Source organism: Urocitellus parryii, chromosome 1 (assembly GCF_045843805.1).
Source record: "Urocitellus parryii isolate mUroPar1 chromosome 1, mUroPar1.hap1, whole genome shotgun sequence".
Classification (NCBI taxonomy): domain Eukaryota; kingdom Metazoa; phylum Chordata; class Mammalia; order Rodentia; family Sciuridae; genus Urocitellus; species Urocitellus parryii.
The window spans coordinates 164807363-164832090 of NC_135531.1; the positions used below are offsets into that span (position 1 = coordinate 164807363).

The 24728-nt window shown below is 50.7% G+C and overlaps 1 protein-coding gene across 1 annotated transcript; it reads left to right on the forward strand.

The window, feature by feature from the left end:
- Positions 1 to 739: 739 nt before the first annotated feature.
- Or2t6 (olfactory receptor family 2 subfamily T member 6) lies at positions 740 to 1696 on the forward strand. Its single transcript, XM_026380789.2, has one exon. The coding sequence runs from the start codon at positions 740 to 742 to the stop codon at positions 1694 to 1696; it is 957 nt and encodes a 318-aa protein (XP_026236574.1).
- The last annotated feature ends 23032 nt before the right edge of the window (positions 1697 to 24728 follow it).

The window sequence follows — 24728 nt, forward strand, 5'->3', positions numbered from 1 at the left end:
CCTTACTGTCCGAGGACAGCTGTCCCCACAGTCCTTGCTGGCTCTGTGGGAAGCCTGTCCCCTGGCTCCTGCCTGCTCTGTTTCTCCCATAACAGGGATGCAAGGTGTGTGGAACCCTCTCCACCACTCACTAGGCTGTCACTTGCAGTGTCCCTTTGATGCAGGTTTGCAGTGGGAATGAATGTGAAATTGACATGTGAGTGGGGAAGGAGCTGATGGCCAATGGCCCGCCATCCGATGGACAAGGTCAGCCTCTTCTCTGATGCTCGCCACAGCTTCTAACTGTGTCTTCAACTTAATGGTTGTTTGTAAATGAGGCAGATCACTTTTAAAATGGTGATGAAAATTCCCAAATTGGCCAGAGACCTGACTAAATTATTTGACTGTTTGATTGAATCAATTGTCCAGCAGTTATATGCACATCTTAAGTAATGGGAGCCCTCTCCGAGGGAAGAGCCCTCTCTGGAACCCTGGTATTCTGCCATAACTCTCTCACACTGAGCAGCAGTTGCCAGGTGTCCCCTGTCTACATTCCATGGGAAACAAACTTTCTAGTTGCTCTTCAACAAAAGATAACTGAAAATCCAGCTCACCAAAAAGTGCCTAATGTCCAGTTATACAAAGAATTCTAACTTGCTGGTGCTTGTTACACAGGCACGACTGCACGACCCCCCTCACCTCTGTGACCTTCCTCAGCTCCACGCATCTCTCTGTCTCTGTGCCCAGGTCAAACAACCCCATGGATGGAAACAGGAGCTTCTCCAGCGACTTCACGCTGGTAGGGCTCTTCCCTAACACTAGGGTCTCAGGCCTCCTCTTCGCCGTCATCTCCATCATCTTCTTCGTGGCCATGACGGCCAATGGGGTCATGATCTTCCTGATCCATGTGGACCCCCAATTGCACACGCCCATGTACTTCCTGCTCAGCCACCTGTCTCTCATCGACATGCTGTACATCTCCACCACTGTGCCCAAGACCCTGGTGAACTACCTGCGGGGCCAGAGGACCATCTCCTTTGCGGCCTGCACTGCCCAGTACTTCCTCTACATGGGTTTTGTGGGGGCTGAGTTCTTCCTGCTGGGCCTCATGGCCTATGACCGCTACGTGGCCATCTGCAGCCCACTGCGCTACCCGGTGCTCATGAGCCGCCGTGTCTGCTGGCTCATCCTGGGCAGCTCCTGGTCCGGCGGTGCACTGGACAGCTTCCTCCTCACTCCCATCACCATGCGTCTCCCATTCTGTGCCTCCCACAAGATCAACCACTTCTTCTGCGAGGCACCCACCATGCTGAGGCTGGCGTGCGGTGACAAGGCTGCCTATGAGACGGTGATGTACGTCTGCTGTGTCATGATGCTGCTGGTCCCCTTCTCAGTGGTGGTCGCCTCCTACGCCCAGATCCTCCTCACCGTGCAGCAGATGAGGTCGGCCGAGGGGAAGAGGAAGGCCTTCGCCACCTGCTCCTCACACATGATGGTGGTGACCTTGTTCTACGGGGCCGCCTTGTACACGTATATGCTTCCCCAGGCCTACCACACCCCACTCAAAGACAAGGTCTTCTCTGCGTTCTACACCATCCTCACGCCCCTGCTAAACCCTCTTATCTATAGTCTGAGGAACAGGGATGTGATGGGGGCCTTGAAGAGGGTGAGGGCCCGCCGTCGAGGGGCCTGCGCTGTGGTGAAGGGTGGACTCTGACCGCAGAGACCTGCTCGTGGTCCCAGGGCACCGTGAACAGTGTGGGCCACACTGGCCGCAGCTGCCAATGCCAGTTCTGCAGAGTGGGCCTCAGCATCCCTTCCATCAGAGGCCTGTCATCATGGGGACACGCACACCAGGGCGGTGACACCAGGGTCCCGGGAACACTGGCTTGCTCTTTCTTTGTTCCACCGATTCCAGTCCTTCTCTGATTGCAGCTCATGCAGAGAATGTCCCCAGATGTCAGGTTGATATTGTACACCCTGCACATATTTGATGGCTTCATCACAACATTGTTTAAACTGTCCATTTAAACTGTCCATTGGCAGAATACGTGGAGAATTTAGGGACGTCACCATCTGAAAGTGACTGATGCACTGTAAACCCTCCAAGGAAAACCCGTGCAGACTCATAGGGGTTGTGAGGATCTAAGTATCCTTTCTTTGAGTGGCAACTGAAAACATCCCTCCTTTGTCTAAATTTGGTTCTGGAAAAAAAAATGAATCGTGAGTTTTTCAGAAATTCAAAGCCTAAGCTTTCAACTGTGAAAGGTTCTATTCCGTTGTATTTGTTATGGGGCAAATAATCATCGCTTTGGAAGTGAGAGAGAGTTGGGAAAGAAGTATCCATTAATCTAGCAATCTCCATAATCATGATCCAGCGCCCTCTGCGATTAGTTAGGATTGTTGGTCACGTCGAACCTCTTTGTAGATATTAGTGGTGGAAGGGATGCTTCTATCCTCTCAGGCCTTCCAGAGAAGTCGTGGCCAGCATGTTTTTCTTCTCTACATCATTAGGTCTCTCACTGAATTCCTGATTGTGGTCAATGATTCAATACCATTTTCTAAATGGAAGCTTGACATCTGGGGAAGTGTTTGGCCTGGATTATAGATCCAGTCAGGGAAACCAGATATACAATGCAGGCCCTTAGGCCACCCCTACGTGGTGCTTGCAGGATTTGTGCTCTTGCAGCACAGAACTTAGAGGCTGCTCTTGCTATAATCACAGACCCTTTGCTTGGGCCTGCTCATGGTAACAAAGCAGGACAAAAAACCCCACTCCTGCCCCCCACTCTGTGCCTGTCTCCTCTGCTCTGAGCAGGCTCTCCTGCAGTCATGGATTGCAGGACAACAAGTCCCAGTGAATCCCATTTCTTGTTCTCCAGGCAACAGCAACTTTCTCATCACAGGAAAGACCCAACCCAAACACCCTGACACAATGTCTACCCGACCACTGCTAGTCCACACAGGTTACCTGTGAATGCCTCTGTGCACCCACTCTGTTCCTTCCCTGTGAGGCTCTCGTCAGTCCCCTCTGCAGAAGACAGGCCGAGGGGATGGACCCCCTTGCCTTTCCAGCAGGCTCCTCCCCTGAATCACTGCTCATCTCTTTGATTGGCACCTTGAAATGGGTGGCAGACCTGGTGGGTTAGGAACCCTGGAGCCAGGATTCTCACCCTGAGACTCTCACCCATGTGCCAGTGCTCACAGGGTGATGGCAGGTGAATCAAACACAGCCATACCTCCCATCGTACTGAAAACCTGCTGGTGCTGGGCAGAGCCTTCGGCCAAATGAACAAATGCCTGGGAACTCCATGGTGGGCTGACCTCAGCTCCCTGGGACAGCAGGCCTGCTCTTGTCCAGGGCAACCTTGTGGAGGCCCTCTGTCTGGAGAATCCCATTTCCCTCCGTCTGGCTAGACCAGCTGGGGAAGGGCCAGGTTCCAGATGACAGCAAGGGAACCTCCAACCCAGAAGAGGCCGAGGCACAAGAAACAATAAATAAGGAGGGAAGGAGGGATTGACCTGTGGGAACTTGGCGGCAATCTCAGGAACACCCTCAAAAGTCCTGCCAACTTCTGCCCATCATGTGATGTCTCTGAGGCTCACTGTCTCTTCTGTAAAATTTGGGTGAAGACACATTTTACCTTGTAAGATGTTAAAGAGCAAAATGATAAACATAAAAACCCTTCATGAGTACTCGTCAAAATCTAGTGTTTTAGCTGTTCTTAACAATGATACTACTGCATGCTCATAATATTCATCATTTTAAATTTCTGCCATCTGTCTTTTCCTCCCTGTCTCCCACATGTACATATGCTGTTCTGTTAATTATAGTAAGGTAAAGAAGGGCTGAGGAGGAGCAAACTGAATATCATAACTCTAGGGATTGAAAATAACTTCAGCTGGGTACAGTGGTACACGCCTGTAACCCCAGCAGCTTGGGAGGCTGAGGCAGGAGGATCACAAGTTCAAAACCAGCCTCAGCAACTTAGGCCCTCAGCAACTTAGCAAAACTCTGTCTCTAAATAAAGTGTTTTAAAAAGGGCTGGAGGATATGACTCAGTGGTAAAGCACACCTGGGTTTAATCCCTGGTACAAAAACAAATAGAAGAAGAAAATAACTTCAACCACAAAATTAGCAAAAGAAATAGACAATGTTCAGAAATCAGAAGATGGATTGCCCAGAAAATTCAAACCCATGCCCAAGACTAGAAACTGCAGGGCTTTTTTTCCATTTTCTAATTACCTTTCCTTTCCATAAATACTAGCTACAGTCCCCCCAAAATATACAACCAAACCCCCCAAAAAAGCAGTCGACCCGGTTATCACTTCATGCCAGCCCCCTCTCTACATCCACAAGCAGACAGAGCACACAGGAGGTTCATGGCTGGGATGCGATGCTGTCACTGGGCCATGCCTTTGTCAAAATGCAGGAAGTCACACAACAGAAGGAGCAAAGCCTCATGTGCACTGTGGACTTTAGTCCATGGAGAAGCGTGGACCTTGGTTAAAGCAAAACATTGACAGAAGGACAGAAGGGAGCAGACAGGCACTCTGTACATCTGGCCCGGTTTTTGTAAACCTAAAGCTAAAGTTAAACAGAAACCTTGTAAGTCCCTGATCCTGCGTTTCATCCAGAAGTCATTAGAAGCTCTCTGCAAATGGAGGGAAAGGCGTGGTCTACTGTGGGAGAGCCAAACGCCCCATCCCAAATGTAACATTTGACGTATTTCAAATTGACTCTTCACAAAAACGGAAGGCCTCTGAAGACACGGGAATGGCTCTGAAGTGCTGTCTCTTTGCCAGAGGAACTTCACTTCTACCTGCTTTAGGAAGTGGCAGATAACCACAGGCATTGCTCATCTGATAGGTCCACCCCTCCTCTCTAGGAAGGAAGGGTCTTTCCTCTGGAAAAAGAGGTTGGAGTCTGCTGTCTGCCAGAGAGGGGTGACCACGGGGGCTGTTTTAATCAGCTTTGCATCCCTGTGACCAACATTCCTGACAACAACCTAGAAGAGGCTCACAGCATCAGAGGGTCAGTCCTTGGGAGGCCATATCCATTGCTCTGAGCCTGAGGTGAGACAGGACATCTTGGTGAAGGTATATGATGGACAGAAGCTGCCCGGCTCATAGCTGAGTCAGGAAGCAGAAACAGGAGAGGAGGAAAGGGGCCCAGGGATAATGCCCCCGTCCAGGGCATGTCCCCATGACCCGCCTCCTCCAGCCCTGCCCCTCCTGCCTCCACTTCCACCCCTCGGTCCATCCAAACCTCCAATCAGTGGGTGTTCAGTAGGTGTTTCACCTCTGAACACTCCTGCAGCAGCACAGGAGCTATCTGGGGCCACTTCACATCCACACCATAGCAGCAGCTGTTCCTGGGAGAACCTGTGTACTTGACAGGCCACGGCTGCTGTCCTGTGACCTTCTTGACCTCCACAGCCTTTCCCCATGAGCCAGCCACCCCATGCCTTTGCATGCAAGGTCCCCACCCGGCCCCTTTGGCCTCATATTCCAGACTTTGGGCATGTAATAAAGTTTGTGTGTTCTTTTTTTCTGTCTGTTTATTTCATAGACTAAAGTCACCTAACCTTCAAACTTCCCCTGGAGTGTTTCCCCAAGTTCTGCATTTTCCCTCACGCCAGAAGAAAGCCATCTTTCAAGAGAAGGGTGCTGCCGCAGGACGGGCCTTCTAAGGGGAGGGGACTCATCTTTCCTCAGTGGGTGTTCTAGCGGCCATTGTGAGGACTCAGTAGTCCAGGTGACCCTGCTATGCAGATCAGAAACCACACACTGAGCCCACCCTCCTCTCCTCCATCGCAATCCTCCTCACAGACCTCCTCTGATAGTCCACTTTTTCATTGCTGTGACCAAAAGAGCCAGGAAGAACAGTTTTAGAGGAATTAAATTGCTTCAGAGGTCTCAGTCCCTAGGTGACTGGCTGCATGGCTCTGCATCCAAGGTGTGGCAGAATATCATGGTGGCAGAATGTGGTGGTGGAAAGCAGTCAGGACAAGGCACCAGGAGGCAGAGAAAGCTCCCCTCGCCATGGACAAAATGAAAAGCCCAAGCGCACACCCCCGGCAACCCACCTCTGCCAGACACACCCTTCCTGCCCAGTCACAACTCAGCTAATCCCTAGCAGCGGGTTAATCCACTGACTAGGTCACAGCTCTCATTTGACTTCTGAACCTTCTTTCACTATCTCACACATGAGCTTCTGGGGGACACCTTGTATCTAAACCATAACACCTCCAATGTTCCTGCTCAGGTTGCAGATTCCAGTAGTTCCCAGGACTGTGTAGGAGATAGTGGTCCACATCTGCAGCTATGGGCTCATGCTTGTAGTGGCTGATCCAGAGTATAAAGCAGATGAGATATTTTAGTGGACTAGTTAATGTTGTCACCTGATCCTTAAAATTCTCAAATCCTGCCACCTAGAAGCCCCATGGAGCGTTACCTATAAGAACACAAGGTGAGGTGTGGAATTAGCCTCTCTTAGCATCTCACTGTGACTCTCTTGCACACCTTAGTGAAGACTATCACACTCAACACGCATCTCTCTGTGCCTCTGTGGACTGATCAGTGTGGCCAGCATAGCCACCAACTAAAGGGGACCTACACATGGCACAGAAAATGAAGACTGGAAGAAAGTGTACCACACTATGCATGAGAAACACATGTGCCATCTTTGAAACCTTTACAGGGGCCTTCTAGCCTGCGTCTGTCCCTGCACAAGGCAGTCTGTACAGCTCAGCCTGCTCACATGGTGTTGGTGGTCTGTAGTCTCCTATCTGCAGTGATTTGTTAGTATTGAGCATATTTACACCTGTGCCTTCTGAAGGTCTCTGCAGTTTGTCTCCATCCTCTCTTGCTTGGTTTAGGGAACTGTGCATCCCCTCTTAGGACCACCTTCCCCTCTGTGTCTGAGGGGTCCCTCCAGCTCTTAGTAGCGTCTGTGACCACTCTTCACCATTCTCAGGGCTATGTGGATGAGGCACTGCCAGGGTCTGTTGAAAAACAGCTGTTTCCCACATCTTATACTTGCTTGTATTTCTTTAAGATGATCCTGAGGAACCCCATGGACATCTCTAGGATCTTCCCTTACACATTGGAAAGCCCAGGTCCTGGGGGTGCAGGCCTGGGTGAGAAGCCGAGGGGTCCTCTGAACAGCTGCAGAGGGCAGCAGGGGGCCCCACTGCCACCTGCTCCTGGCAGTTCCTCCTCCTCTAGACCTATTTTGCCGAAACTCTGACCTGGGCCATTGAGGGCATTTATTACACAAAGGATAATTATACAGAGTTTGTTTTATTGCTTTTGATTGTTTTAAATGTTGTTTTGTTTATTTGTTTTTCTTAAGGAGATGACAAACAAAAAATTTTTTTCTTCATTATTTTATGACATTAAAATTAAAGCATCAAGAATTTAAAGGCTTGGGAAATGGCCCAGGTAGCACGTTGCTAGCACGGGGCCAGAAGTCTTTCCCCGATGCTCTGTGGGAAGATCTCTTACCTGGAAGCTGCTGGCCGCAAGGTCCAGAGCTTCCACTGACCTGGCAGGAGCGGGCTCCCAGCTCTGCCCTCCTCACAGCCTCCCCATGGATAGAATGTGAGCCTGTCTTCCCAGGATCAGCTCAGTGCTTTCCAGTCTTGAGAAAGAGAAACAGATCCATCAAGCCTCGAGGAGGAGTGGGACCTGGAAACAACAGTGGCGGTGTTTTCAACTAATCTAGTGGACACCCTTAGTATATGGCTAGACAAAGCTATTCTCACTCAAAATTGAAAACACTGAGTCATTCATTCTGGAGAAGTGCTATTAAGATATATTTCCCATTATCATGAAATTTATAAGCATCAGGTACAATTCTATGGATCCTAACATATTCACAGAATTGTGCAATAATTACACCATTTAATTTTAGGCATTTTATTTATTTATTTATTTATTGTTAGTGGTGCTGGAGTCAAACCCAGGGCCCCAGGCACTCTAGGCAAGCATTCTGTCACTTGTTTTAAACTTTTATTTTGAGACATGGTCTCGGTAAATTACCAGGTTGAATTCAAACTTGCACTCTTCCTTCTTTAGTCTCCCAAGTCCCTGGGATTGCAGGTGCCATGCCCAAGCTTCATTAACATCATTTACTGCCATCATTCCAGGAATGTACGCATGAGTTAATAGTATATCATAAACATTATTATTTATTTTAATATTAATGTTACATAATTCCATGTGTCCAGTTTTCTGCTTTGTCATTCTGGATGATGATTTCTATCTAGATTTATGTAGATATTATAGTATATCTTTCAATAAATCAACAAATTAAAATATTTTGGGCAAATAACAGAAGAACCAAATATCTCTTGTTTTTATGAAAATTTATGCAGTGCTTTGGCCTAGAATTAAATGTCTTATCCTCAATCCTCTTGACCACTCACACTCGGTAGTGGAAGAGTGTGGATCAGAGAGAGTCCCACCACATGGGGGGAGAGACATTCTGTGAAGAGGAACGGAGGACCTGGCTGCTCCTCAATGACATGCCTTGGCTGAGGTATCACACTGCTGAGGTGTCCCTCCGGGAGAAGACTGGGCTATGTCTCTTGCCACTGAGGGGTCTCAGGAGGAATGAGAGTGTGCAGGCACACCCATGGTGAGGAAGCAGTGAGCAGGGAGTAGTGAGCACACTCAGAACAGCCACAGCCCGTGTCCGTCATCAGCAGGACTTGGTCCAGGCTGCACAGACAGCTCTCAATCCAGGTTAAGTGACACAGTGAGGACCTCAGACCTACTTCAGAAGACACAGAAACTCTAGCCCAGTGACACTTATAGAAGGGTCACAAGGAACTGCTTGCCCAGCCTTGTCAGTTGAAGGGAAGTGACTCTTGGTAGTGACAGTTGGTTTGGAATGTCCTGTGTTCTGATTCAGTTGGAGCTTGGTGGACACAGGTCTCCCTAATGCTGTCCTCTATACCAGGAAGGCCCACCACAAGGTAGCTGGCACTGGGAACTTGCTGAAGTGTGGCCTCACAGCTGAATCTCATCTTGTCCTCCAGAGGAGCTTCTTTGATGTAAAGTGCATCTCATTTGGGGTCAGGGACTGAACCACAATAGAGACAGAGCTGGTTAAGGACCTGATCCCTTGTGTTCAGCCACCTCTTCTGAGGTGTCAGCTGTTCTCCATGCAGAAATGCCTGGACATTATGTTTGAGGAAGAGCTTGGGTGGAGCCAGTGGTTCAGTGGTCCAGGGTGTGACTAGAGGTCTCAAGATTTGGTGGTCTTTGTCCCCAGGGAAGCAGTTGCATTACTGTCCCAGTCTGCTATCTCTGGCATGTCCCTTATTGTAAATGCAAATGTCCTCAGCTGTGGAATATCTCTACTCAGACCATGCCACAGGGTCGACTTGGGGATCACAAACCATGATGCAAAAGCTCCCGGAAGCTGCAGATCACCACACCCGACAGTGGAGGAGAGGAGCCATTCCCCCTCCCCTGCCTTTAACCACCCACTCCCTCCCTGGAGGCAGCCACTAGCCAGTGTGTGGCTTTTCCTCCCAGATATTTAAAATTGAAAGGCCACACACATTTATGCTGAGCCAGCCATTTTATGCTAAAGCTTTACCTGCATCAGGTTACATTCAGCCTCATGATACCAATAAAGAGCCTCATTTCAGTGCTCAAATGACAGTGCAGAGGACCCAGGACACAGGATTGCATGACTTACCCAGGTCCACAGCTCCAGGCTGGTCTGAGCCCAGGCCCTCTGCACCAGCACCTAGACGCTTAGGCCCTTTGCTCTTCTTCTGGCTCTGCACTGGCTCATCTACAGGAACACGGTTCCCACCCACCCCATCTGCAAGTGTGCTAAGGGCCCTCTCCACGACCTCCCTGAAGCCCCACTGTGACTCAGGAGACTCTATGGGGCAGCAGTGAACATGGGCATCTGAATTTAAACTCTCAATCTCAGCAGCAATTCCACCCTGGACTAGGAACTTTGTATCGGCCAACAGGAAGAATGGGAGCCATGAGCATCCAGGAAAGCACTGCGAGTGTCCTTCAGCTGCATAGCTGAGGACCTGAGCCCCATTCCTGTCCTCTCCTCCCTCTCTAGGCTTCTTCTGCCCAGGACGGTGGCCCAGCAGCAGCTCGGTCCAGGCTGGTGAAGCAAATTCCTCCGTCCACTCTGGTCCTGTGTCCACATGGAGCCAACTCCCTGAGGAATTCATGAGCAGCCTCACCAATGTGCTTGCTGACAGGTACTCTGTGTCCTCCTGGCCTCCTGGGGCCCTGCTGCAGGAAGAGGCCCCTCTAATACCAAGGTAAGATGGGAAATTGCTGGTTTACTTATTTTCAAATGAACTCGTATGGAAATCTGACATCACACATGACAGATGACATGGAGGTTTCCTTGGTGGGGTGGACTGCCTCTCTAATCATGTGACACAGGGCCAAGGGGGCATGCCAATGGCAGCACCAGCCTGTCAGCTGTGTGGGAGGGATGTGTCCTCAGCCCCCATCTTCCTCCTGGTCAAGAGGCTTATAATTTTCCACCAAGACACATGAGAAAGGGTGACATCCCTGTCTTTCTTTGGGGGTGCTGCACCTGCCTTGGGGCCTTTCACCAGACAGGAGAACACAGGCCTAGGCCCACAGTGCCCAGCCTCCCCTGAGTCTCAGTGTTTCCTGTAACTGCCTTGGTCTCAGGATCAACTGTAAACAAGAAGGTTCTGGAACCATCCTCACTGAGGGAAGCCCTAGGTGAGGAGAAAGGTGGGCTTTCCTGCTGGCTCTGGCCTGGGAGCCTCCCTCCTGCTCGCTGTAGCTGGGTAGGGCTCGAGATGTGGGGACAAAACTCACCTTGTGGGTGAGGAACCTTGGGCCCCTTTGAACAGACCATTAGTCCTCAGGCATGTGGGTTTGCCTGCCATTTCCACTGGTGGATCTGTGTGGTGTCTCCTGAGCAGCACGTGCTCTAGGCTCAGAGCTCCTTTAACAGCAAAATTGGTAGACTCTACTCCTGGCCTCTCAAGGTGCTGGGAGATTATGCATGTGCATAGGAAATAGATGCTATGTGAAGGTCACTAGGCATTAATAATCACCAAGGAAAAGTAGAGCATGAAAGGTTCCATCTTCCTTAAGTGTCATCTCCAGAGGAGCTCTCCCCTGAGTGATGGACATGAGCCAGATGCGCTGCTGAATTTCCATTAATTACCATGAAACAAAGTAACCATCCCAGTCCTTCCCCACACTAAACTCAGTCCAGGGTCCCAATAGTGCTGTTCCCATGCAGAGGAAACTCCCACCCTCTCAGAACTGTCTGATGGGCAGAGGTCTGTGCCTGGCCTGGGTCCCTTCCTTGGAGTCATTAACACAGTGTGTCCTTTGCAGCTGCAGCTCACAGGACTGGCTCTGAGGGCTGCAATGATCCTAGGCATGTGGGAGTGTCACCTTGAGTTGTGAGGTTTTGCAGGTGTGAGCCTTGACTGCTGAATCTCTGACCACACAGAGCCCAGGTGAGTTCTGAGAAGCCAGGGGAGGAGCAGGGCGAGGTGTGGACAGTGTGTCCTCCCTGCAGCTAACGACTTCCCACTGTGTTTCTAAAGGTCCTCTGTCAATAGAAGATATGATTCGAGTAGTGACCATGAAGAAACTCCAGGTAGATTCCAACAGTGAGACAGGACCCAAGGGAAGGGCGTTCCTGGGAGTCACTGAAGTTTAACTGCTCAGCTGGAGACACAGAGAAAGGGGCTGTGAAATCAGAAAGATTTTACCTTCGGCAGCTAATGGTGCAATAAAAGAGCTGTGATGTCTTTGGGCTTTGAGTGCTTGACTCCCAGCCATCTTGCTCTGCTATCAAGGTGTCTTTTCCACCAGATCAGCTGTCTCCTGAATCTGCCTGTGACACTCCAAATCCCTAGGGTTGCCTGGGTAATGCCTGTTGAGAATGGAGCACAAAGTCTCTGGGTGGGGTCTGGTGCTGACCCCCAGTGCAGGTGTCTCATAGACCTGGATCTCTCATGGCTTCCCAGACCCTGGATGTGGAGGGGATGCTGTTCCAGAGAGCTCAGGTGCAGGGTGGTAAGGAGCCCTCTCCTCTGCTGGATTTCAGGTCTTGCTCAGCAACCTCAGGGTTGTGTCCTGCTGTTTACTCCTGATGCACTGATGCCACCGTGGTCAGGTTACCTGAAGAATCCCCTAAGTGTGGTGAGGTTGTAGCAAACTCAGCCACGTGCACGGTGAGCCCTGGAGCTGGTGTGGCCCCCAGGTCCTGGAGAGTGTGCCAGAGCTGGAGCTTCTGAGCTGTGCTCACCTCAGATGCTGAATGCAGCTATGCACACAGGAGTTATGAACCTGGAGAGAGCCCTCAGCCCCGACAAAGGCCACTAGAGGTCTCTGCGCCCCTCCTGGCTGAGTTATTCAGCCTGTTTAGGACAGACAGCCATCATGTGTGGACATCATTGTGTGTATAAGGCTCAGCCCTTGAATTATGTACATCTGTTTTGTGGAATGAGCCCTAAGAGAAGCTCCTCTAGGAATACCATTGGTCCATTTTTCTGGGGGACATTTTCAAGAGGGCAGAGTGGGAAGGACCACAGGCCCTGGTGTCACAGCTGAGCTCAAACTGGAACTGAGGCCAGCTGTCCCCAGTACCCATACTACAGCCCCTGGCCAGAGACAGGATATTTATGGTCCCTTCAAGGTCCTGTTTTTAAATCACAGTGTGACTGCAGGAGTTGGGGCCCGTGGGTGGAGGGGACATGAAGGCAGGGCCATCATAAGTGAGTCACTGCCCTCAGAGAGGAGCTACAGGTGCTCCTGCCCCTTTTGTTCTATGAGGACGTAGGAGGAGGGGGACCTCTTTAGTCACCAACCATGGACATTCCTGTTCCCAAACTGAGCAGTAAATCTCCAGTTCATGAGCCACCTGGTAGTGGCATTTTGTGACAGCCTCCTGAGTAGGATAAGAACCTACTCACCTCTGCTGAGCACCTTGGCCTGTCCAGGCGGCTCCCTGTTGGTGACTACCAGACCCTCGTGGTGTCAGAGCTGTGGCCACAGGCGCTGCTCACCATAATTGGGTGAGGAGGACACATAGAAAGAGCCCATGGGAGTCAGTGACTTTCCTGTGTCCCTGTTGGACAGCCGTGTGCCATCCAGATGGTGGGCTCACCTGTCCCTGCCAGCTCAATAGCGTCCTTTTCTACCTGCTGGTCTCCTGTAAGGAGGGTGTCATTGACTATGGATGTGGATGTGGGCTTCATTGGTGTCATGTACTTGCTGTGTCTCCTCTTGTGTCCTTCCCATGTAGGAATCCTGACCTTCAAACCACACAGCCCGGCCCATGTGGACCACAGGGCAGGTGCAGAGTGTGGCCTCTCCTGCTCGAGCCTGTAGCACAGGGTCCACATGGACTCACCTCAGCACCCTCCTCCACAGGATGGCCCAGAGCTCCCTGTGCACGCTCTCAAGCAGGACGCCAGCCCACAGGTGGCTTTGGGGGATTGGGACCTCTGCTGTTCCTTCCCCTGCTGTGACCCTCACACCTTCCCTGTCACTGTTCCTGGGCTGCACGTGGCTCCCCAGGCCTCTGCAGCTGAGGCTCAGTCCTAAGTGGTGACAGTGTGGAGTTTTCTAATGGCCCTCCCAACTGCAAGGGGAGGTGTGTGGGTGTGCAGCAGTGCCTGTGTCCACCCCAGGGTGTTAGGGTCTGTAAACAAGTCAAGATGGCGCCTGGCATTTTGCCAGAGGGAGTGGTTTGTGAAGTAAATCCAGTGAGCCATTAAGTGTGGAGATTCCTTATTGGTTGACTGCTGTATCTAGTTTATGTTAATTAAGATAAGCTGTGTATAATGTATATATACCCCTCCTGTCCTACAATAAATGGCTCCCACTCCTGCTGTATCAATCTACACATGTTGCTCGTCACCCCCCGGTTATTTTGCTGCAGCTGGACTGTGGCACCAGGGTGCTAAGCTGCAGTGGCTAGAAAGCAGGGCAGCCGCGCTCCCTGGGATGCTATGAGCTCATGGCTCCCCACCACCAGCTCCCTTCCTGGCAGGTGCAAAGACTCTGACTCCTCTGTACTAAGTGAGTAAATGAGGGCACTGCCAAAATATATGTCTTTTTACATAGGCTGCTGGAAAGACTGGATATCTGTATGTAGAAGAATGAATGAGACAGATCCCTCTCTCTCTTCTGCACAAAAGTCAAATCAGTGTGGATCAAAGAGAGGAATTAAACCAGAAACTTAGTGACTGCTAAAAGAAAGCATAGGCTCAACCCTGCAGCATGTGGGCACAGGCACTGACTTCTTTAACAAGACCCCTAAAGCTCAAGAAATAAAACCAATGATCAATGACAAATTAAAAAGCTTCTTCACAGCAAAGGAAATGATTAAAGAGCATTAAAAGAGGGCTGGGGATATGGCTCAAGTAGTAGTATGCTCGCCTGGCATGCTTGGGTTCGATATCCTCAGCACCATATAAAAATAAAATAAAGATATTGTGTCCATCTAAAGCTAAAAAAAATAAATATAAAAAAGAGCATGAAAAGAGAGCCAGCAGAATGGGAGGAAATCTTTGCCAGCCACTCCTCCAACGGGGATTAATATCCAGTATCCTTAAAGAACTCAAAAAAAGCAACACCAAAAAGTAATAACCCAATCAATAAGTGGGCAAAAGACAGAACTAAACAGGCACTTCTTAGAAGAAATACAAATGCACAAAAAAAACATGAAAATTTAACCTTCCTAGTAATCAAGGAAATGCAAATCAAAACTACAGTGAGCTTCTACATCACTCCAGTTGGAATGGCAATTATCAAGAATACAATTAATAATAAATGCTGGCAAGGATGGTTGGGGGAAAACATTCATGCATGGTTGGGGGGACTGCAAACTGGACAACCACTCTGGAAAGCAGAATGGAGTTTCCTCAAAAGACTAGGAATGGACCTCCCCACATGACCCAGCTATCCCACTGCTTGGTACTTATCCAAAAGAACTGAAATCAGCATAGTATAGCAATAAAGTCACATCAATGTTCTTAGCAGCACAATTCACAGTAGTCAGACTATGGAATCAACCCAGGTGCCTGTCAATAGATGAATGGGTCAAGAAATCGTGGCCTATATACACAAAGGAGTTTTACTCAGCCATGAAGGAGGAGGAAGTTATGGCACCTGAAGAAAATGTATGGAGGAGGAGACCATCCTGCTAAGTGAAATAAGCCAGACTCAGAAATCCAAGTGTTGAATGTTTTTCCTTATATGCTGCAGCTGGAGCAAAATAAGGGGGAAGAGCAGAGGGGAGAGGTGGGGGAGGATCTCAGAAGATAAAGGAGAGTTGTGGGAGAGGATCTCAGAGGATAAAGGGAAGATGAGTGTAGTAGGAATTGAGGCGACTGGAAGAGGGAGGGGAAAAGGGAGGAAATGAGAAGCTAATTGACAGAATTATACTATATGCATGTACAAATATACCCCAGCAAATTCCACCTTTATGCATATCTATCAAGCACCAAGTCAAAATTAATAAATAAATAGAGGGAAGATCAGTAGAGAAGAGGGAGGGGAGTAGGGGAGGGGGAGGGGAGGGAGAGAGGAAACAAAAGCCCAGGAGGCACTGCTGACCCTTCTCAACTGTACACAAGGTGTTCTCCCTCCTCTCCACAGTGACTTTTCTCTCCAATATTCTTTGTAGTTATGTTCATGATTCAAACACTTGCAAAAGCTTCTTTTATTTATTTTACATTTTCCCATAGGGGAAGCCCAAGGTAAACCACGTGGGCAGCAGGCTTGGTTTGCAGAGGAAGAGCCTTGTCTCCAGAGCACCCCTCCCTGCAGACTTTTCCCAGCTGCCCAGTGCCCGCCTGGCCCAGGCTCACTAGTCCAAGCCCTCCACTCCCTGCACAGGCTGCGGAGTCTGTGGGGCCTGGTGCAGTGGGCAGATGGGCCGGCTTTCCTGCTCCCGTGACTTGGATTTCCTCCAGCTCACCAGGAGGGTCAGTTCTGGTACATCAGAGTGAGAAGAGGGGAAGGAACCCGTTCCCAGGTAGTATAAATAGGCCTGGAGTGATGCAGAGATTTACACTCAGCACTTACATTTCAGGAGTCAAGTGTGTTTTTTTAATATTATTTTGTTTTACTTTGCTTTAAATTTCTCTAAAATGTAAATAAAAAACGTAATTTCTCCCATTTCTGTTAAGCTTTTATGTTTCACATTAAACATTTTGCTGCTGCTTTTATCTTTACGTATGAAATAACAGATGTACTGGGTCATGATCATATGATGATCCCATGCTTTGACCTCCTTGCATAAACAATTTATATGTATGTAATTTAATATTTTACTTTATATAATGATTTAAATACAGTTCAATGTATCTTTATTTTTCTGTTTAATTTTGTCTTTCTCAAAATGAAGATCTCTGGTTAAGTATATATGCATTTAAAACACACCTTTCAGCAAGTCTAGAAATTAAACTGTTTTAAATAAGTTACACATCAACCAAGTATCTCTTATTGAACCATCAGCTGAAGCAGAGCCCTCTGGTCTACCACCAAGTACACACACACACACACACACACACACACACACACACACCTGCACATATTTTATACTTATAAGGCCACAAACTGTATTTTAGAATACATCCTCTATGCAGTGTGTAAAGCAATCACCAAATAAGAGCAATGCAGACGATGTTCCATTACGTGATAATGCACAGTGTCTGTGGACGCCTGGGTCCTCGTGGGTTCTGTCACTTATTTTGAAAGGAAAAGCTACAGATGGTCTGCAGACACTCCCAGGGATAAGCCAGAGGGACTCTCACTGATTCATTTGACCAGGAGGATCACGATTCTCACAGAAAGCCCTACAGGAAACGGGCCTTAAAAGACAAATTTTTCTGAAAGCTCTTGATGGATGCAGGGCACATATTATTCACCTTGAATCAGAGATTTTTCAAAAGAAGATGGAGCCTCGTGGTGGAAAATCCATGGGATTGATGAGGACAGGAGGCCTGTGAAAATGATAATAATATTAAGTAGACAGAGACACAGACAGGGTGCACAGGCAGGGAAGGTGGTAGAGTGGCCTTTGTCCAAGCGGCCACACTTATTTATATCAAGAGGTTACATAGCTTGTTAGTACCATAACCACATTACTGTTTAGAGTATCAGTAAGGTTGCTTATTCTGCAGTTATACTTCACAGTTACAATATGCAGCGTTAGGAGCTTTGTACAGTTCTCAAGAAAGTCCATTGTGTGAAGTCACTGTTAGGCGGGCAGCTCCAGGAGCACTAGAGCTTGGTGAAACATTGTGGTTCTCAAGCAAGTAAGTTCCTTTATTCCCGGGAGTTATGTGCCTAAGATTAAGGTGGAAGCTGATAATGGAGGGCATTGCCATAGCAACCGGGCATCCTATGCCTTTGCACAGAGACTTTCCCAGGCACCAAGCAAGTCATCAGGAACCCCAATCCCAAACACAGAACCCCTACAGGCCTGCCCTGTGGGTGCTGCCTAGATAGTGAGGAGGGACAATGGTGCCATTGGGTAAGTGGAGTAGACATTTGGTGACAGAGGGAAGGAGGCCTGTGTGACATCTGGGAGGGTCCCAAGGTGGGTCCCAGGTGGCAGCTATTGAGGGGCCACCAGAGGACATGGGACTTTACCCCCTGTAGTAGTGGCACCCCCTCCTCCACAGAAAATCTTAACTAAGCTTCTCCAGAAATCTTCATCATAATTTATTTTAGGACCATCAGCAAAAGAGTCTCTACAAAAAGTTAAATGTAGGTAAACTTTGTATTTTCCTGTTGCTCTATTTTAATTGGCCATTGGCTCTGGAAGAAATCAGCACTCCAGGTGCTGAACACCCCTTTACTAGTTTTTCACACACATTTATCCAGCTTAGTACTTTATAGATGTATGTTTACAAAATGCAAAATGGGAAAATTAAAAGACAGGTCCTTTAACAAGGCCTCTGGCCTTGAGCTGGGGCTTCACAGAGATAGGGGTCTACATTTCTAAGATAAGAGAAGTTACCAACTGGGCTTCATGGTAACAGCTGGCAGGGGGAGGAAAGAAAGGAAAGAAGCAGCTCTCTCCTTCTCAGGTGTTGTCCTTGAAGGGTTAACTTGCCTAGAACAGAGAAAGAAAAGCTGCTTTTATGTGAACTTCTGCAGACTGTGAATTTCTGAGCCCCTCCCCTTACATGCTGGGTATAACATTCTAAACTACCTGAACGTGGTATTCAGGGGATTGATTGATTATAGCAAAAGCTGTCCCCTTTGAACCTGGTTTCAGCCAAATAAAACTTGTTTCCTGCTATCTTTTGTGTCTTGCCTCATCTGTCCCCTACAACACTGACACCCCAGGTCTCAGGAGAGATGGGCAGTGTGGAGATGGGCCTCTGATGAGGGAGCAGAGGGCAGGGTAGGTGGTCAGTGCTGGGTACCGGGGTCATCTGAGCAGTGCTCAGGCAGATGGCACAGGTGCTCCAAGGACACTGCCAGAGGATTGGCAGACTGAATTCATCATCCACCAAAACAGCAGCCAGGTCCCCTCCAGCAACTGCTGGTGAGGGCTGGACCAGAGAAGCTAGGCTGTTCTTGGCAGAACTGTCCTGGGGCATCTGGCTTGGGATGCCCTGCATTGTGATAGCTGGACAGCCAGGCAGACGGTGGTCACCATGGTGCTCAGCTGGTCAGGGGACACCTGACAGTGTGAACTTGCTGTGGAGGGATGATCACAAGTTCGAACCTACTCTCGTCCTTCAGAAGGGCTGGGGTCCCGAAGGCTTTGCATTTGGGGTCAGGGAAGCAGACAGCTGGTCACGGGCCTGAGCCCTCTCTTGGCTCAGCCCCAGGGCAGTTGCTCTACCCTGCAGCAGCTGAGCATGTCCATGGGATGGAGGTTTGGTCCCCAGCATGGCAGTGCCAAGGCGCAGGGCTTTGTGAGACTGGGGCCCACTGCAGGCTCCTCATGGCACAGAGCACCTCCCTGCAAGTGGGCAGATGATGGGCTTCCAGAGCCAGTGGGCTGCCACATGAGAGGCTTGGCATACAGTGAGACACCCCACAGCATGCATCCCGGTACATGTGGCTGCTCCCTTTTTGATTCCCTGTCATGTGGTGATGCTGTCAGGTGATGCTTCAGGGCAAACAGAGGAGATCACCTGATCTTGGGCTTTGAGAGTTAAAAAAAAGCAAAAAAAGACTGTGACCTAAATTAACATTTTTCTTTACAAAGTGGCCAGACTCCGGTATTTTATAATAGCTGCTCTTTCCCATCATGGCTGCCTGGAGAGTTTAGGAGTACCAAAGACCGGCACAAATAGCTCCCAGGGTGCTATGGACCTCAGAGATTTTCCTCTCCCTGACTGCAGTGCCCTCAGGACAATCAGGAACTTGTATCCCAGAAGAAAAGGCTCTGAAGACTCACTCCATGTGGCACCTGGGGAGCTGCTGCCTGCTGTTTGGAGCACCAGCATGGGGCCAGCCAGCTGTGGGAACAGGAGTTGGGGGCTACTAAAGAAGCACACTGCCAAGTAACAAGCCTGGCCAGGCACCCCTGCCCCAGATCAGCTGCTGGGGGAGTGCATCAGGGTGTGTGGGGGGGGGGTCCCCTGGATAATCCTCAGTGGCAACTTCCACAATAAAAATCAGAACACATTCTCTTCCTGCACCGATGGGGGCCACCACCCTCCCAGTAGTATGCTGTGGGCGTTTTTGTCCACTGTGCCTTTTTCCACAAGTGGACAGGCCATGGCAGAGATGAGTGGTGCAGACAAGTGGCTGAGTGGAAGAGCCAGACGGGTGCCAGAGCCCGAGGACCAGTGTGGATGCTATGAACCACAACCTGGAGAGGCCACTCAGGCCTAAGTCGATGTGCCAGGGGACTCCAGCACTGCCAGCTCTGCCTGGACTGTCCAGCCTAGAGATGACCCAAACACCACCCATCATCTGACAGTCAGAGGTCACGGCACCCGACGCAGCTTGTGCACGTGGTCTGCAGACATTTCCAAGGCACAAGTGTAAAAGGTGTTTGGGGCCATGTGCTTCTGGCCAGATCACAAACTCTGAGGCTGGAGACACTACCTAGGAGGAACGTCCAGCTGCTGGAGGCCCTGCATACTTAGGTCTCTCCAGCACACCACCAATCTTCAAATCCCAGCAAGAACTGGGGACATGCTTCCTGTATTCTGCACATTAGGTGTGAGCCCTGTTCCTGCACACTACAGACGTGACCACTGAGACGAGTGAGCACTGCAGTGTCCCTTGGGCTGTCAGATGGGGTCTGCACCTGGTGGCCCACACCCTCAAAGGTGATGCAGAGAGCCTCCATGTTCAAAGAGCATCTCTACTCGTGACTCACTCCCTCCGTGATGGCTGGACAGGACACAGGGAGGGAACCGACTTAGTCGCAACTCCACACAGCACTGCAAACCGAACCAGAATCCATGATTCCTCATTGTCAGCAAAGTCAAGGTGGGCGTGGAGGGGCCTATCCAAGAGGAGGTAAGACTCTCCATGGCCCCCATAAGCCATGGTGGGGAAGGAAGAGGCAGGCAGGTGCCCGCCCAGCACTCCTGGGGCCTCGCCCCTTCTCACCAGGCTGGTCCTGAGGCTGAGCCAAGCAGACACCAAGACCACAGAGCCACAGACTCAGCTCCTTAGACAACCAAGCGCCAGCCCAACGGCCACCTCTCCAGTCAACTCCCAAGGATGCCATGCGGGGTGCATCAATGAAGGGGAGTTACTTCTCTGTAGGACACTCCTGTGACAGTTGGTTTACAATATCCTGAGCTCTGAGCCACTTGGGGCACAAGGGCACCCCAGTATGTAAGAGTGGTCACCTGGGCTCCCAAACACACTGAGTGACCATGGGCAGTGTAAAGATGGTGGGAATGCAAGGCCACAGGCTCCCCTTCCAAAGACCCTCTGAGCATGCACTTGGTAGGAAACTGTGTCATGTTTGGTGCTTGAAGTCAGAGGAAAAGGAAGGATTTATGATCAGGAACCCACCTGCCCTTACTCCTGCACAGCATCAACTCCATCCTGCCATGAAGCTTGGGCAGGAGGATTTGAGAAAAGGACTGAGGGAAGTCCTAGTGCCAGGGGTCAGGACATGATCTGGAGGCCTCGGCTACTCAGAAGACCTGTCCTCAGGATCTAAGGACTTCCACCCCTCTGGTCCCTCACTCAGCAGTGCTGTGATTCTGCAAGTCAGCCGTCATCTGTGGGTGTCCACACCCCCAGGAGAAGAACAGGAGGCCAAATTTCCCCAGGCCACCTAACTGGGCTGCTGTCAGACTCAGGAGATGAGGCCCAACATTCTACACCAGCTGTGAAGGACCAGACTCGGGTGGGATGGAAAAGCAAACCCACTATCCACTGCCCTGGAGCCACCCACACCTCGCTTTGGATCCCCAACCCCAAAGGGTCTCCCTCAGTCCTTTCTCCCTGAGTGGACAGGCAGAGCGCCTCTGAAGGACCTGCCCTCCTCTCCAGGCATCTCTGCACATGGTTATTTTTGGCCCCAAACCTACTCTGTGTCAGCAGTCGACAGTCAACATGGAACACAGCAGTTGGGAGAGGAGGGGAGGGGCCACAGGACCTGCCAGGGCCTTGTGGCTCTAGCAAGGATCCGAGCCCAGGCGTCACCTGTTACTCACTGGGCCCTAGTGACTGTCACACATCTCCTCTGCATAAAGGCACTGCCCACACAGTCCCTCTGAGTGTGTTAAGTCCATCCTGAACCCCAGGACCACCCTGAAGCCCAGCTCTGGTGCAGCTGGAGCAGCTGGGCAGCTTGTGAATGGTGGGATCAGTCTTTTGACCTTGTACCAAGCAGCGATTTCTCCTTGAATTAGAAATTTTTTAAGCCCAGGTAAAATGAACCTGATGGGCACGTCCTCCAGGAAAAGCTTCTAACTTCTGCACGAGTGTCTCCTAGGCTTGATTTGGGGCCTTTGAATGGAGCAGTTTTCCATTCCACTTTCTATCTTCTCCAAGAGAAATGAAGACCCAAGAAACACTGCAGCACACGACCTGCCCCATGGTGCTTTCTTCCTCGAGTGCTGGGTGGACACACGGCCAGTGAAAACAGTCTGCACCCTGATCACTCACTGCTTAGGAAAACTGCACAAAAAGGAGGAGGGACTTCCCTGGTGGCATTCACCTGGACAGCCTCCCAGGTGCAGATTCCTGCTGGGAGTGGGGACCGGGGTGGGTTTGAGGAGCTGCTTCTCCAGGTAAATGTCTAAGGCCTGCTCCACACATGGGCACTGAGCTGATTCATAGCTACGATAGAAACCCTCCTCTTAGAGATTATTTCTCTACTGCTGGACTTAAGATCCTCAATACACACCATCCCACCTATGTTGAGTACTGAAGACACACAGAAGTTTCTAGAAGTTTTACTGGTCCCACCTGCTCTGACCCCACTGGCTGCTCAAGGCAGCCCCCTCCCTCGTCTCTAGCATCCTCCTCATTGCAGAATGGACACCTCTTCTCCCCTCTCACTACCACTGTTCAGGCAGGGAGTTAGATGATAGGAAAGGGCTCTGGAAACACAGTGAGTCAATCCACTGGGATACCCACCAATTCGACTTTCCTATCCCACTTCCTTGCACAATGTGTGAACACACTCGGCACCACCAAAGTGTGTCCTCAGGAAGGGCACCTAGGACCCAGGAACAGAGGTGTCCCCTAGACCTCTGATCAGTCACTGCCTGAGGAGGGCAGACTGCACGTCCCCCTAAGGACATGGACTCCGATTGTAGCATCTCTTTCTCTGCTGTGTCCTGTAACCCCTCTTGAACCTAGACATGGGACCAGTCCCTGGATGGTGGGGACTGTCAGTGCCTTACAGGGTGGGGCTGTACCTGTCACAAAGGGCCTTCCATCATGGAATCTGAGGAGAGAACTGTGGGAGGCCCTCTGGCAAGGGTCAGTCACTGGTTGGCCAGTGAGTAGCTAGGACTGTCCAAAGACATGACTAAGAAGCTTCCTCCTGTGGATAAAGCTCAATGCCCATGCCCCCCTCCTGTGCCCCCACCCTCCAGCCCCATCACCCGCCTCCCTTCCCTGACCCACCAGGCTGCCAGCCCTCAGCCTGCTCTCCAGCTCAAGCCCTCCCCTTCTGGCCTCTGCCCCACCACTTTCCCTCCTCTGCCTTACATGGTCCCTTCCCAACACCCTGCCTTGAGGGGCTCTGTGCCCAGCTCTTCCTCTCTTGCTCCCAGACCACCCACTCGCCTCCCTGCTGTTCATCTGGCTTCCCTTTCCCATCACTCCCCCATCTATACCCCCTCTCCTCCTCCCAGCTCTCCCTTCTAAGTCTCCATAATCCAGTCCCACCCACAATCCAGCCTCCCCAACCAGGCAGCAGGGTTGACACACTCACCCAGGGGAGATGGTTTCCCCACTGTGGGTGCAGGTCACAGTCCCTGGGACTGTCTTCCCAGCAGCCTGAGCAGGTGGACCCAGGGGACACAGGAGGATGACAGCCCCACAATCAGCCTGGAGCATTTCTGAGGTCAGTTGCCAGACCCCTGGCTCCCCAACCAGATCCTGGCTGTCCTACCACTGTCTGGGCTCTCCCTCACTCTGTCTTAGCACCATGGCAGAAAGAGCTTCAGCAGGGTCATTTTTCCAGAGTCCTTCCTTCTCTCTCCTGCTGAGCAGCCAGCTGTAGGAGCCTGCAGGAGCAGCAGGCATGAGGTCAGGAGTCACCCAAGACCCTGTGGAAGCCTCCAAACAGCCAGCGTGTCCAAAGTGTGGTCCCTGCCCTAAGCCCTCCTGTACACTCCGTCTCACAAATGCATGAATGGACCAAGGAGAAGGTCCCCAGTGGGGAGAGCACAGGCTGTAGAGTCAGGTGAGGTGCTCACAGGGCAGGGGGCCTCCCTCTCTGGGTGAGGCACTTTGGGCTCTTTTAAAGTGAATTGTTGCATAAGGCGTCCAGGGGGGTGAATCCAGACACAGAATGGAGAAGTGGTGGCCAGGGCTGGAGGAGGGGACTGGGAGCCCAGCTCAGGGTGTGAAGCAGCTCTGGAGATGGGCTGCACAGGGTGTGAACACACTCGGTACCACTCAAGTGTTTGCTCAGGAAATTTCCCACCATGTGTACCTTACCACAGTTAAAAACACTAAAGTCCCAGGAACTTCAATAGGGAAAGGGTGGTTCTGTCTATAACCACACTGGACAAAACGTGTTCTCAAATGGAAACTTCTGGGGGGGAGGGTGTGAGTTTGTTTGTGTGAGCGTATGTGTGTGTGTGTGTGTGTGTGTGTGTGTGTGTGTATGTGTGTGTGAGCTAGCCATAGGTCTTGATTCTGGGCATCTGCTTCAAAGTGGGAGAGCTTCCTGACTCCTCCCCCCAAATGTTTTTTAGGAAATGACTGGCCAAGGTGAGGTCAAGCCTTCTGTCCAATACCTGGGCCTGCCACTGGACCTGGAGCCCTTCCCTGATGATGTCCAAGGGCAGCTCTAGTACCCAGGTTCTGATCTGAGAAGATGGGGCAGGTGAGTCCAGTGCCTGCCTAGGGCCCTGGGAGGAGGGAGCAAGGGGCAGTGGGTGGAGTCGGGGGACTGAGCTACCCAGGGGAGGTCCAGGACTGAAGACTGGAGCATTCCAACCAGGACTCTGTTGCCAGGAGACAGCTTGGGACAATGTTGCCTGGAAACAGCAGAAGATCTGGCACTGCCTTATCCAGAGGGCACTTAGAGAGCCCCACAGCACCAGCGTGGCCAGGCC